At 41.3% G+C, this 16178-nt stretch overlaps 1 protein-coding gene across 1 annotated transcript in view; it reads right to left on the bottom strand.

Moving 5' to 3' along the window:
- SPTBN1 (spectrin beta, non-erythrocytic 1) overlaps window positions 1-16178 on the bottom strand; it is a 227642-nt gene that overhangs the window by 155149 nt on the left and 56315 nt on the right. Inside the window, exon 2 of the mRNA XM_054986560.1 lies at window positions 5757-5956. Within this exon, the coding sequence (XP_054842535.1) occupies window positions 5757-5904 (148 nt within the window). The 5' untranslated portion in view covers window positions 5905-5956. The remainder of the gene's footprint in view (window positions 1-5756; window positions 5957-16178) is intronic.

The raw sequence follows: 16178 nt of genomic DNA, 5'->3' as shown, positions 1-16178 counted from the left end.
CTTGTTTAAAACATTTTAATGGTGCCATACCACCCAAATAGGGTCCCTCAAGTGACAAACATAAAAACAACATTTAAATAAGGTGTATACAAAATATTTAAACAATTCAATAAAAACATATAGACATACATAACACAGCTAAAGAAGAGGATCAGTAAGAGTTACAATAAACAAGAGTTATAATAAACAAAACAAAAAAGCCTATACTCACTGGTGGAAGACAGTGATAGTGTCCTGTGTACTGCAGGCAGCCAGGCCTAGACTTCTCTGGAGTAAGGACCCAGGCTTGGATAGCTGACCTAGAGAATATGAGCTGGAGCTGGAGATAGGGAGCTAGCATTGGCACACCAGTCTTATACCTAGTGGACCCCCATTAATCCAGCTAAGCAACCTTCTCAAGACTCATTCTAATTCATCTCAGCTGCACTTGCTGGCAGGTGTGGAGGTTCTTGAAACTATGCTGGGCATTGGTCAGGATCCTGCAAAGAAATACTGCTTGAAGAGCCCAGTTCTGGATCCCCGCTGGGAGCCTGTGCTGAAGTCTGCCACTTTGCCTTCTTTCTTCTAGCTCAGCCCAGGCCTTCCATCAATGCTGCTCTTGCAGAATGGGAGTGGATCCTCAGGGTTCACGTCCTGGCTGGCAGATACCTAGTGGTTATCTCTATGGCCGGTGGCAAGGTTTCACTTGCAAGCTCTGGCAGCGTGGACTCTGGTGCTGCTGGAGAGTGGTCAGCAGGTGCCACTGCAACCTTCCTGTTTCCACAAGTCCTTCTGGTTCCCTGGTCTTGGCTCCTCAGGCTTTTCCTCTGAGTCAGAGTCACTGGGCTGGACAGCAGTAGTCATGACAGACAGAGAAACAGATCTTCATGTGGAGGGAGTTCCAAAGTTTCAGTGCCATGACTGAGAAGGCTGTTTCTCAGGTTGCCACTCATCTAACTTCAGGTTGCCACTCCAATAACTTCAAATGGGCACTGGAAGGAAAGTCTCCAAAGATGGATGGGCAGGTTCACATGAGGAAAGAGTCTGCAACTCTGCAAATGCAGACATTTTCACAAAGCAGTGCCAGTTAAAGGGGATGGATCCAGCCTGTTTGGGATATGGTAGTGGTGGCACCAAAGGACCAGGTTTGAAAAAGTAGTTAACAACTCACCTCCACAGATGGATATTGAAATTTTCCCCCAGCAATGCTTAAAAATGCTTTGGCTGGTACCCCTATCCTACCCTACCTTTAAAAGTGTGGCCATGGCTATCCATGCTCTGATCACTTCCAGATTATATGGCCCAAGGAAAATAGCACTAGGTATCTGGAAAAGATGGTATCGGAAATGGATGCCAGTTTACTCAAAGTGGACTCCATCAAAATATATAAATAAGGAATATACAGACACTGGTGGGTGGAAGAAATTAGAAGAATTTGGATTTAATAGATTAAAAGATTTGTTTGTTAAAGGTGGGACTTTAGCTGCAAAAAATAACTTGCTGGAGAAAATAGGAAAACAATACTGGTTGGAGGTGCAAGGATTATATGCGTTAATTAAATCTGAAAAAGTAGACGAGATAATTGGGGTAAAAACAGAAATTGATGATATACTAAGTAAAAGACAAATAAAAGAGAAAGGGCTAGCAGGGGCGTTATATAAATTAATGATAAGAGATAAGGAAAGGATGATAAAGATAATACAGAATAAATGGGAGCGAGAAGGCTTATCTCATCAGGAAACGATTCAAGAAATAATGAAATGTATAAATAAAATTAAAATGGATAAAGATAAAGAATTGGCCAGGAAATTTATAAGGAAATGGTATAGAACACCGGCTCAGATATCGTATATAGTTAAAGGAATGAGCCCTAAATGCAGGCATTGTGGTCAAGAAGTTGGTATATATGCGCATATGTGGTGGGATTGTGATGTGGTCAAGGAATATTGGCAAAAGATTATAAGGGTAATGTCTGGTTTATTTCAAGTCAATATAGAGGTTAATAGGGATATGCTTATCTCCGGAATATTGGGAAATAAAAGAGTAGATGGAAATAAGCAAGATCTATATAAAATTATGATTTTAGCCGGAATGGCTGTAATAGCATTGGGATGGAAGGACAAGCATAAATGGACAATGGAAAAATGGAACAATTATGTCTTTGAACGTGTACAATCGGATATATTTGTACAGATAACTGCTGATGAGACATGGGAGGATAAGCGTCAAAAGACTGCAAGTAAATGGTCGTGTTATAGGCACTGGGTGGAAAGGGGGGAAGCCAACCCAAGCATTCAAGCCCGAATGAAGAATCTATGCACATGGCTAAAGATATGAAGATATAATGGCGGGGTGGGGGTGGGAGGGAAGGGGTAAAAATAGATGTATCCGGTTCAATGTATGATTATGTACATACGTTATAATAATAAAAATTTTTTAAAAACTTTCAGATTATATTATGCAGTGTGTTCTACACATGACTGCCTTTGAAGACACTTTAGAAGCGTCAATTAACCCCCAGTGCAGCAGCAAAGTAGTTGACCATTTACACAGGAAACAGCTCTTGCCAACGTTGAAAGATGTTTGCTGCCTGCCGGTAACATTTTCTGGCTCACTTCTAAATCACAGTTGTTTACAGTTCTGAATGCTCTGGGGCTGGGGTACCTAAAGGACTGCTTCATCTCACAGGAACCTGCTTAGAGGTTATGCTCATCACCTGAAGCCTTGCTCCTTGTTCCTGCACCTTCAACAGTGCAATGGGCGGCCACTAACACCAGGGCCTTTCCAGTTGTGGCATCTGACAAACGTTCTAGGTTCATTAATTGTGGATGTTTCTGACATTATGTGGATCCAACTGATGTCTTTGATTGATGTCTTTCAGCGGTATTTTATGTGGATGTGCCTTTTTTTTTGCTTCTGCAGCCCATTATAATGGTTTTCTGAGGTGAGGTATAGTAGTGCTGCTAAATATTTTAGATGTTTTTTTGCATGGTGTTCTAGTGTGATTTTTAAAGCTGTGGTTATTGTTTGGGTTTCATTGTATTTTAATGTAACGTATTCCCAGGGTTGGACCCAGTACAAATTTCAGCTTGTGCTAGTTCACTTCTGCAAGCAGAAATGCAAGAAAAAGACTGCAGTATCCACTTGCACGAAGGCAAGCTTACTGTATCCCCATGTGGTGAACATTCTGTGAAACTAATTTTTGGTTGCTATAATGCATAGAGAGGAAAATGCTAGATGTTGGCACAAGATCTTGTGCAAAAGGAACTGCTCTAAGTTCGTATAAGGTTTTACTTTCACATAGCTGAATCTAAGCCTTCATGTTTTACATGGGCCGTCGTCACACGGGCTTTTTTTTAGCGCTAAAATGGCGCTATTTCCCGGCAAACACCCACCTTATTCCAACACTGATGCGATTTCCTCATTGCTGTTTTTTGCTTGATAGTTGCGATATTTTGCGCCTCAGTGTGAATGCCTCACATCGATGTATTTCGCCTCGCAACGTCCTATGCCCTCCCTTCAATCCCAGAATCCATTTCTTCCTGCGACTCCCCTTTTTTTTATTTTATTATGTCCTTATAACGCCATAACGACATAACACAATGAAAACTTTCTGCTAAAGTAAAAATGACTCAATTGCCATGGCAGAGTCTTCAGCGATGGGGATCACGTCAGACAGGGAGTTTTCTGCGGGCAAAGGGCTATTTATATAATTTCAAAGTTGGAAAAACAAAAGGGTCGTAATGTTTATATGCTGTTAATCCGTTATAGCGGAATTAAACGCCAGAATAATAAAAAAAGGGGGGGAGGAGCTGCTTCTGCGCGGTTAGAGAGAACAGAACAGAGTGCTTCGGTGTGGACAGCTGGTGGCGCGAAGAGCCGTTAGGTGACCCAAAGAAACGTTACTGTGCCGATAACAGGTAGGACGCTATATGCTGTAAATTTAACGGAAGAGATGCCCGTGTGACAACGGCCCTGCTGGAAATCACCTCAAGATTTTTGATTGAGAGGGGATTATAGAAATATATTAAACAAAAAAACCCCGCACATCAGTTGTGAGACAATACCTGCAGGGGCTGACTTCTACAGGACAAGAGACTTGGACACTTCAGCGCCAGAATGTAATTGCAACCTAAGCCCCTTAAGCACTTTTCATTAAGTTTCCCTCAGTGCACACACCACTTTTAGATTCTGCCTTTGCAGCTCCATAGTTTCCCGTTCTCTTCTCACCATACCACACTAAACCATGATAAAATTAAAATATCTGAAACAGCATAAGAAGAATGTTGCTAAATATGATCACTGGTCCATGTAGTTCAGCATCTTTCCCCCACACAAGCCATCCAGATGCCTCCAAGCATACAAGCAGGACATTATGACCCTGGCTCCATCTACATAGTAAAGATTCTCCATTTGCCATCACTGCCACAAATGCACAGGCATTTGCACTGGCAACAGTGTATTCAATCATTTTGTCATCACTGATAATGATCTAGGAATGTTTGGGATTTCTCTCCTTTCTGTCACACATGCCATAGAGATTTAAGCCTTCCTCCTTTGGGACAAAATCATCTAGTTTGGCCATTGATTTATTCTTTTGCCTACAAAACAGGATTCTAAAGCACAATCCTGGCTTAGAATTCTGGTTTACAGAAATGCGAACAAACTATAATTTGTTACATTGCTCATTCAGTCATCATAACAAATTGCAGTTTGTTCCATACCAGAATATCTTCTGTCTCCTGCAACAGTGGAGTGGTGGACACCCAAGCCAAGGGCTTAGTGATTTGTTCTTATTACTTCAGACTGCAGTACCTGTGACAGCTTTACTATGTCCAAAAGTAATACATGGCTAAGCCCTAATGAAACGGATGACAAATTCCCAAGAGATATCTTATTACAGTTTCATTATATAATATTGACTCCATTACGACTCCAATATAATATTGACTCCATTTGCTTACATTCTGCAAATGTTGTACTGAAGAGAAACTTGTTTTCTCATACTATATATCAGATAAAGTAACACCTGACAGAGCAGCACTTCGTTGTCTTTAGATGTATTTTTTCCAATGGAACCTTATTTTGGTTGGCCTGGCAACCCTCAAGGCATAAACAACAATTATGGCCCTTTCCAAAGAGGACGGCAGAGAGAAACTAAACACACGTTGTACCCATTAACTCATTTTCTGGAGACTAACATCTCATCAGTCTTTCTAACATAGAAGAAGAAAGGAGTAAATTGTAAAGCACCTTTTCCTATCTATATATACAGGAACAAACCGTGCATAATCTGTACAGCAAAGTGACGTTCTTGAAAGAGATTTAAACAGAATAACAACATTTCTAAAGAAACAATCAAATCTATAAAAATAGATTATAGATGCCTGAAGTCTTCGCAGTCGTACATAATTTGTGTATATTTTTAATGAATTTGTGTCACTGCTGCTAGGTGTCACGCCTCTTTAAAGACCACGACTGAAAAAAGGATCATCATCACCTCTACTTCCCAGTTCACTGTTTTAGTATTTAACTGCATCAATATTGTGCCAGGCCTGTAGAGTAAAAATGAGTAACTGTGACATTGTCTTATGATATTTATTAATTAAAATATTTCTACCCTTATTCAAAAGCAGCAAATAACATATGAATTAAATAGTAAAAATCAAAACCAACAGAACAGTCCATAAGACCATAAGCAATCAAATTTGCACAATGGGTGTTAAATCAGCTCGCCCCCATGAAGACCTTCTCAAAAGGGGTAATGAACCACCTACCTGCTAAGGCTTTGATGCGAGACCTCTCAAACAGTCGTGCAGAGCTGTTCTCATTGTCCCAGTCATCAACATCCCAGCGGTTGTTAACATCACTGTATTGCTGTTGGATTTCAATATTGTCATAGTCTGTTGCTACAGTTGTCGTCATCTTGAATCTTCTCAAGCTAGCCTCGGCATCAGCAACTCCTTAGAAAGATCTTCTGTAAGGAAAGAATGACCAATGATTAAAATGGTTCCTTGTTTCCAGCCAAACAGAGGAGATGAGAAAGTCACACTTCATGGGTGGAAATCCTCCCACCCTCAGAGTTTCCCTTAAATGCTTAGAATGTTTTACATCAATTAGTATTCAATGCCAGGATCCACATTTAACTCCTATCTGAGGCACGGAACTAGGACTACATTCACAATAAACCATGTTTTGTTTAAATAGGGGGTTTGTGCAGCAAATTCAGGTTAGTCTGCCAGATGTAAGTTTTTTAAATGTGCAGAAGCATAAACTCTTTGAAGTGGAAATTACAAAGAAGACACTCAGATGCCTTGTAGCCCCCACACAACTAGTCATTTTTACCTTAGTGCAGTTTAAAGAAAGACCACTGGCCAATATTAAAAGAAGTATTGTGCATGTGAATCGGGGCCAGATGTACATATGCAGCAGAATAAGGTGGAATTTACTCCTGAGGAGGTAAAATGGATTGTATTGCTTCAGACTGCAGTTGTATGATAAAGTTGTTGAGCACTCATCTTTTGTATATATTAAAAAAAACTTGGGGAGGGGCTGTGGCTCAGTGGCAGAGCATCTACTTGGTATGCAGAAGGTCCCAGGTTCAGTCCACAGCATCTCTAGCTAAAAGGATTAGGTGGTAGGTGATGTAAAAGACCTCTGCCTGGAACCCTGAAGAGCCACTACCAGTCTGAGTAGACAATACTGATCCCGGAGATGACACATGATGGCGTTCTGGGGCCCAACCTGGGATGACACTGCCGTTTTAGAGTCTAATGCAAGTGATTTAAACATGATGTAAGGGCTTGACTGTGACTGGGCCCGCAATGAGGCAGGACCAAGTACTCTTGTTTTCTCCTCCAGGGCCATTTCCACACACGTTGAATAATGCACTTTCAATGCACTTTTGCAATCCTTTAGAAGTGGATTTTTTGTTCCACACATGGAAAATCAGTTTCAAATGTTCACTAAAGAGTATTGAGTGGATTATCCAACGAGTGTGGAAGCAGCCCTAGTGTCTTTTCAAGTGCCAAAATGTCCTCCCCTTTAAAAGGCATGGGATGGGGACAAGAGTGCCTGATCTCACCTCACTGTAGGCCCAATCAGAACTGAACCCCTGCAGCATTTTTTTTAAAAAATCTGTCATTGTCCCTGGATCTGATCCAGGGACGCCATCATGTCTACATGTGCCCCTTGATATATCAATGATCTGATTCAGTATAGGGCAGCTTCATATGTTCATATAATTCCAAACTCTCCGCAAATAGAAAACTAGCACAGCATGAGGAAGGATAAATTAATGTTTCTTCATGTGTTAGTTTTACTTGCACAGATTTTGAAATACAGGTTGTGCTCAACACTAACATCCCCCACGAGCAGTGTGAAGTGGTTTGGTCTACTCCAGCGCTTCAGAGCTCGACCACCACATCGTGTTTTCTGCGTAAATTCAGCCCAGATTATTTGGCTTTTCTGTTTGCTCAGTCATTATCATCCAGCAGTCATTGTCACGTAGCATAATAGCCAGAAGTGTAAGAGTTGAAAACTGCAGACAATAACTAACACAGAAAACAAAATCCCTTTGAACAATTAAGTGTTGTGGTACAAACAGCTGTTGCCAGCATTACTCTTTGGATTGCCAGTTGTCCTGGTTTTTTCCAGCCAGTCTAGAAATTCACATTCATGTCCAGAATTTTAAATTAAAAAAAGGGTAGCATTTCAGAACAGAGAGATGTTCTGATTTGTTAAGATGCATACAAAGAAAAAGAAAAAAAATGGAAAGCAATAAACAGTAACTAAAGATAGCACACTCTTCTATTCTTATGTATAACTCTTCCTTCTAGAATACCAGCATGGTACCATCTCTCTCTTGCCTTTCAAATGCCTCTCCACTGAAAGCCTTTGTATAAATTCCTTATAGCCCAGTCCTAGGAATGTTTATTCGGAATGAAGTCTCACAAGATTCAGTAGGAGCTGCACACAAGCATACACGGGCTGCACAAGAGCAGTCTTAGAGATTCTGGAGGCATGGGCAAAAGTCCAGGATGGGAACCCAGAATCACTGCCGCCACCACCACCACCACCACCCCTCACTGGTCCCCCCACTAGAGCCATGGAAGGAGTAGGCCTCACCACTGCTACCAGCCACCTGAACCCCAGATGGGGCAAGCGCAAGCAGCAGCAGGAGGCTGCTCTCCCTTTTTTCCCCCTCCTTCAAGGAAGCAGGGCTTTCGGTGGTTAGGCATGCCCCAGCATAGGGCATGGAGCATGTGCCCCTGTAGCCCACTGGCTAGCCAAGACCGTTCTGAGGATTCAGCTTTATTCCTTAAGCCCAGCCGAAACAAAGCCTACATACACACAACTGCATTTGAACCCATCCTATCCTTACAGTCTACAAGTACCAGGAGGCTGGCCACTGGCCACTTATCCTTACAATAAGCACAGTCACCATGTTGTCTGAAAAGGGCAACATGCAGATTTTCATCTTTGGTACATGCAAACCAGAATCCTGAAAAACCGGCATGTACAGAGGCTGAACATATATGCAAAATCCATCCGTTGTCCCTTTCAGACAATGTGGCCACCATGCATATTGGGAAGCTCATGTGTACACTCCAAGGGTACACAGTTGAGAGGCTCCCGGTACACACGATCATGACATTCAAAAAGGGCTTTGGTTGCTTATTACCTCTCCTTCACTACTCCTGTTGTCTCCCTCACTACCAAACTTTAGATCCAAACATTTCTGGGCACAGACAGCCCCTCGCCCTTTTTTGCTTATACACCAAAGGCATCAACATACACCAATGATAATGATTTTTTTAAAGATAGTACTATTAATATAACTTACATGCTACCCAATTATGTAAAACTGAAAGAGTTAAGTAAAACATAAAGGAATAGGAACAAAGAATTCGTAGACCAAAGGAGTCCTAGGACTCAGTTTAAGGTAGTATCAGATGTTCAAATCTCAGCACCTCAGTGTGGGAATATGTGCTTTGTGTGTGTGATGCTCAGGAACAGATTGGTCATTTAGCTTACAGGGGACACTCCAGGTGGGCTGTTGTCCTGGAAGGCTGGCAGCCAGGAGAAAGCAGAACCAAGCTCCACTAACTTGGCCAGCACCACTGGGACCGCTTGGCCTGGACCTTTCAGCAGCAGCAATGATCAGTGTTGGTCCCAAAGCTGCTTCTTCCTGCATTCCTGCCAGCTGGCGGTGGTATGGGAGCCAAGGCCCACCTGGCGGTGGTATGGGAGCCAAGGCCCACCATTGGAGCTGTTGGCTAGGTCTGAGGTTAGTGGTGGCCCCTGCAATGCTAGCTTGTCTCATTTGGGGTCCAGTCAGCTTGACTTGCTCCTGGGCCATTTTAACTTCACTCTATGCAATCCACCTTGAGTCTCAGTGAGAAAAGCAGACTATAAATGGCATAAATAAAATAAAAAGTCCCCAGTCCGTCCCCCAACATCAGTTCCTTGTTTCTCCAACTAATCTGACAGCTAGTTTATGCATACAGCAGAATCAAGTGGTAAAGCTATATATGTACTGTACTATCAGGCAGCAGGCCAGTGAATGACTTATTTGAATGTGTGTCATAGAAAACTAGCATAGAGAAAGGCTAGACTCAATCCTTCTACTTGACAATGCTAATGTTTTATGTACCTAGGAGAGAATGCAAGAATGTCCCACCCCCCATTGCCTGGAGTCCAGGTAAAGTTTTGCCATTTGATAGCCTTAATGATTTAATTATGATCTCCGGTAGCAGAGCTGGGGAATACTTCTTCCTGAGAATCTGGCTAGCAGCTATTTGTTCAGGGAGGCAGCACACATTCGGACGAACGATCTAAGATAAGACAGCTGCTTAGACAGGCCGGTAAGATACCTCTGTCTTTTAACATCCTATTCCCCCCCTTTTCCCCATTATTATCCATTGATCTAGAATTTTGATAGATTTGGTATACATAAATTCTGTCTCTCTCTCTCTCTCTCTCTCTCTCTTTCATTTGTTCTAGCTAACTGATGCCACCTACTGACAAAGAAAATGGTTTTCCATTTTCACAACAGCCATAGCAAAGGTTTTTTTAAAATGTTTCCTTGTGACTGTAATACACTCAGGTGAGGGTCCACTTGGATTTTTTTCTCAAGCATGACTTGATGCCTTCTGTATTGTAAAAATGTGCATCACTAAAGAAGTATTTTAACTCTTGTGTGTGTGTGGGGGGGGGGTGCGGTTCCCTATCTGCTTGGCTTTCCAAATAACAATAGGTCTGCAACACAAAATCATTGGACTTTCATCTGAAAATCCTTGTCAGTAGCTTAGAAATGGCTAGAAGGATGCTCAGCCTCTGCTATATACAGAGAGCCAGTTTTAATCCCCATTCTGGTATGGAAGCTTGCTAGGTGGCCTTAGGACAGTCACACACACTCATCCTAACCTACTTCACAGGGTTGTTGTCAGGATAAAATGGAAAAGGGGAGGATGTTGTAAGCCACTTTGGGTCACCACTGAAGAGAAAAGTGGGGTATAATTGAATAAATAAGGATGATGATGATGACGACAACAATGACTACTATTATTTAGGACCGTGCAGCTCACCTGACCCGGGGAATTTCTTTATACAAGTACCAAGATGAAAGTCCTTTCTAAAACCGCTGGTTTTGCACATTTTCCCTGAGGAGATACCTTCCCTCCCGCTCATCCTCTTTAGCCTGCTTTCTATTATTTGGCTGATAAACAGCACACAAAGGGAGAGGATTATGCAACTGAGATTAAGCCACTTGATAAGAATGTTGCTAGAGCAACGCCAGTGATTTCATGAACACTGTGCTTAGAGCCTGGTTGCAAAGCTGACTGGTCTGGAGGGTTTCCTTTGACTGCATAGGAATTTTGCTGGCTAAGAACCAGGCCTAAATCCACTGGAGTCCATATATGCAAGAGCAGCATTAACCATGCAAATTGACAACAAGCAATAAGCCCTTGTTCAATTACGGGTTTGATGTCATGAACAGTTACCTCAGTTAAACAACCCTTGTCAGGCATTGGCTCCCTGTTCTTACTGATATAGTTGCCAAAAATTCATTCCCTACATGGCTTGTTCAATGTTGCCTTGGTAACGTAAGTAGCTCTCTAAATCACAGGAGACTGTGTTCAACTCATTACTCCTCCTCATGCCAACAGTGCCCTCCACATCCTGATGCTGAAACAGAAAGGGTCACATCCGGCGTAGGGCTGCCAGCTCCAAGCTGGGAAATTCCTGGAGATCTGGGGGGTGAAACCTGGAGAAAGTGGGGTTTGGGGAAGGACCTTGGCATGGCATAATTCCATACAGTCCATCCCCCAAAGTAGCAATTTTCTCCAGGTGAACTGATCTCTGTGGCCTGGAGACCAGTTGTAATTCTGGGAGATCTCCAGCCACTGCCTGGAGGCTGGCAACCCTAATCCAGCGTGACCCTAAGAGAATCAGACCCCAGATTGAATGCAAACTCCTCTTCAAAGAGAACAAAGTATCCTCCAAAAGTTTTGTTAATATAAATATTCCCAGAGCATTGTCCATTCCTCCTTTTCTCTGGCAACCAATATCCACTACAAGCCACTCCAAGGCAGCAGATGGGATAGTAAAACTTGTTCTGGACTCTCCTTCCTCTTGCTGAAGATGGGCGCTCTCAGGTCTGAATGCTTCTCCACAGCGAAAAATCCATGCATAGAGGTCATAGAGAAAAGGTCCAAAACAGCCTTCTCGCTAAACATGCCTATGTTCTATGTGCACGGATAATATTACATGAAGGAACATTCAATCCTGTGAGCTCCACACCTGCAGTTTGAAGCGCTACAGTCCAGTCACAAATTTACTGCCTCATCTGCAAGAACTAGGCCACAGAAAAGACTATTTTCTGGCTCAAAAGCTGAGCAATCCTCCCATGATTTCACTGGATGTGAGCATCCATTTGGAAACAAAGAGCTGCCTTACTCCTAATATTTTTTTTACTGCTATTGTATTATTCTATCTTACACTGTTTTTAAGTTTAATTCTACTACTATTTTACTATAATTTGTTTACTACTCTTTTGCTACTTTCATGACATCTTATGCTGTGATCCCATGGATGTTTTACTGATTTTAAAATCTTATTGTTGATTATTTCAATTAATTTATTGGACTTAAGTGTTGATCTTGTAAGCTATGTCAAAAGGCAATTTAATTGTGCTAAATATTTATTAACATAAACACTCTCCTTTGTATAAATCAGGTGTGAATAGTCCAGGAGTTAGAAATACCCACCTAGGGAACTCCTGAAAAACTTCTAATGGTACCTGATTTGTGTGAAAACCACCTTTGATTAGATTTGAATTCTTATTGGAAGATCTATAGAATTACTTACAATTGCTTATGAAGCTATATAGTTCACTGGCAGAGCGCATGTTTTGTTCACAGAAGCTCCTAGACTAAAACTCTAGCATTTTCATTTAAAAGGATCTCATGTTACAGGGCTGAGCGAGCTATCACCCTGTTCTAACTCCCAAGATGGACCAATGGTCAGGTCTGATGATACAAGGCGGCTAGCTTCATATGTCTCCATTTAGTATCATGCAGCTAGAAGAGATGGCTCATGCATTGCATTGTGAAGGATGTAAGGAAAATCAAAGATCCCTGATATTTAGGCAAACACTCTCAGATCTAATAAAAAGAATCTCTCTAAGCAACTAGCCAATTGTTGAGCAATTCTGACATTTTAACCTCCTTGCTCAACATACAGGCTCTCGCAGTAGCCTACAGAATTTTTTTTAAAAATCAGAGTTAACAAAACAGAGCAAATACAATTAAAACCCAGAAGATGAAACACTAAGGTACAGAAGTTCTAACCATCCTCAAAGTCCAAAAGCTCTCTGGAAGAAGAAGGTTCTAAACTGGTCTTCAGAAGTGAGTCAGAAGACACACTTATTGTTGAAAGCTTTTGCTTGGGAAATTCCTGAGGAGATGGTTCCTACGGAGGGATCTCAGCAGAGATGTGACATCATAGAGTTCACCTTCCAAATCTGCCATTTTCTGCAGGGGAATTGATCTCTGTAGTCTAGATATCAGTTTTAATTCTGAGGAATCTACAAGCCCCACCAGCAGTCTGCTAACCACTAGATTCACCTCTGAGGAGAGATTTCCAAAGAGAATGCGCCATCAACAAGGGCCAGAAATCTGGCTCCCTTTGTGCTGGAGCAAATGACAGAACCCTAAGCAGGCCATTCTTAAATGACCCTAGAACACATGCAGGATAGGTTTGATAACTGGCCAGGAAACAATTGTCCTATCCTTTTAATACAGGATTATTTACCAACTGGTGTTATTTTCCTACATGCCATGAAAAACATCAACCGCCAATGTCCACACTAAGCCTCTATTAAAGGGACAGGACATATTTTCCTGACCAATTGGAAACTGTAAAGCAGGAAGATATGGAGGGATTTGCTCCTCAGGCCATTTAGGGCTTTAGAGGTCCACACCAGAACTTGGAATAGGGCTGGAAAATAGAGTCGTAATTAATGCAGGTGTGTAACATATCTGGACTTACTAACACTCATTAAAACCCTTCTTTTCACATTTCGGGACATCTTGAAATTTCCAAACACTCTTCCAAGGCAGTTTACTACAATATATATCACAATAGTCTGATCCCCATTCTCCATCAAAGTGCACAGCTGGTGCACCAAGCATCACTGGGGGGGGGGGGAATTTTTCTGACCACAACTGTCACCTATCCATCAAGAAGCCGAGCCAAGTCTAGAAGCAATCCCAAGCAGTGAACCTGCTCCATCTGGGGGGATGTGACCCCCCTCTAATGCAGGCTGTCCACCATCAACAATGTCTAAACAGGACTTCAGGATATTTCCAATCTTCCTGCAAAACTTCCCATACAAACCCAACACACTACTCCTTCAAATGCAAAATTCATTTAGATCTCTGTAATAGCAACCTAAAAACACATATTGTTAACTGTTATTTGGATAGATCTGTTCTGGAAAGTTAATGCATTTGAAACAGTTCTTGTTTTCTGCAGGAAGGGTTTTATTTTCAACAGGGGTCATTTGGTTTTAATGTGTTGTTCTTTAATATACTGCTATATGCATTTGGCTGATGGATGTTATGTGATCTATGGTTGAAACCAGGAAATGCAACTGAAATTTGGAGTGAGTTAGAGCAATGCCCCAACTACTTACAGTTCATATGCATACCTTTATTTTTTTATGCAGTTATCCAGTTATCTAAGGACTCTTACAGAGGCTTTAAAAATAAAACCAATCTGATAACTGGAAAACTAAGAAAATAATGCTCAGACAGCTTTAAAGTGAAGCAGTATTGTAAATGAGTTTGCTGCTGCCAGTTTTTAGTTTTATTTTATTATTGGAATTTCTTTTAACTTTTGTAAATCTTCTCTGGTGTTTTATCTGAGTGGGATAAAAATATTTTAACTACATTTATTTAATAAACAAATAAAATAAATCCTAATTTAAAAACTATCTAAGTGACCCCATTTATTTCTTGGGGAAATGTTCCATCTATTTTCTTATGTCTTCAGATCCATTTAACAACAAAAGGGAGATACTCCATCTCACTCCTCCACCCACTCTTCTAATTCTATGGACTACATTCATCTGAAGCTTGGCTCAAGATCACACACTTTTCATGAAGAATTTGAAGTTCTGCAGTCCTCCCAAGAGGCTGCTGGCCAAAATGGGTCCCTCTAAAGAAATGTTCATGGCTGTGACTGGCATAATAAGAGCATTATTATGGAAGGATAAAGTCAGTACCATGGAGTCAGGCAGCTCTGAAGACGGAGGAGACACACTGCAGAGAGACAATTATAAAGCACTTCTATTAAGTAAAACTCAGTGCACAGCTTCTAAAAATTTTTTATTTTGGTCTGTCCTCAGCTCCTCTAGGCTTTTTTCTTTCTAAAGGCAAAGTTTCTAGAATCTTTGTGACTAGAAACTAAGATTGTAATGGATTAATAATATGCCTATTGTGTTTCTTACTGTTTTTACTTTGTAGATTGCTTTGTAGGCCATCCTTGGCCCTTTGTAGTTGTCTTCTTGTTAGGTTTCACTTTCTTTCTCTTGTTCTATCTTTTAACTTTTCCGCAATAAAAATAAAAATAAAAAATAATAATAAAAATAAAAACCAGGATTGTGAATTCTCATTATTTGCATACATTATTCTGCTGGGAAGGGGTAAGGACGGCGCTCCATACAGCACAGAAGTCCCATCCCTGACCAATGGAAACATTCAGCAGCAATTCCCCTTGCTTTGTCATATAATCAGGCATTCACTCACACATTTCCAGATAGATCTCACACAGAGGGGCTACAAACTGGCTTTTTAAAGAAGGAAAGCTAGGAGTTAAATCCTGTAGCCAGTACCACATGCTGTGCTTTTTTCCCTGTACTTCCAAGAAATCACAGCTGATAGCTGTCCACAATATTCTCCAACTATATAAAGGATGTAAAAAGGAAACTGAATAGGGAAAACCATGTTCATTAGCATCATATTACCCTAACTGAAGGTCTGTGCTCACTCAGTGACTTTTCCACTTGCACAGAGACCAACCTGATGATTTCAGCAAGAGCTTTGTAGAGACAGGAGCAGCTTTGATCAGCCACCGAGTCAGCACAAAGCAGGAAACAGTTATATTGTCTGCTCATCTGCTTATGGCAGCACTTCGCAGTTGTTTGGACAGAGCCTTTCAAAAAAGATGTGCAAGAAATACGCTATATGGAAAAGGCTGTTCATCATATATAGGCCTACTTTTTAAGTGGTCAAAACGGATTTGCCTCTAGTATAATACAGCTGTGTGAGGGAGGTCCTTACAATACCCATCATACCATCAGCCAGTAAGGGTTGTATGAGACACAGAGGGCTACACTGCCTTTCTTCAAGGTGGCTTACAAGCAATAGTTAAAACATTACAATTAAAACCAAATACAATTTTTAAAACCCATTATCTCTCATTGACAATGACAAGGGGTATACGATCCACCTCAGTTACCTGCAAACAAGGGTTAGTTCACACAATCTTTTTGATGCAAATCAACCTGTTCCCAGAAACACACAGCTGAAAACACGTATAGTGTGCATCTGCTGTTGCCATGAAAATATTTAGAAGCCTAGGAACTGATGGGCGAGGCCAGTTTCCACATGTTTTTGGGCTTCCAAACATTA

Source organism: Eublepharis macularius, chromosome 1, assembly GCF_028583425.1.
Source record: "Eublepharis macularius isolate TG4126 chromosome 1, MPM_Emac_v1.0, whole genome shotgun sequence".
NCBI lineage: Eukaryota > Metazoa > Chordata > Lepidosauria > Squamata > Eublepharidae > Eublepharis > Eublepharis macularius.
Note: the sequence above shows the minus strand (reverse complement) of the source record. Positions and strands in the feature narration are given on the sequence as shown.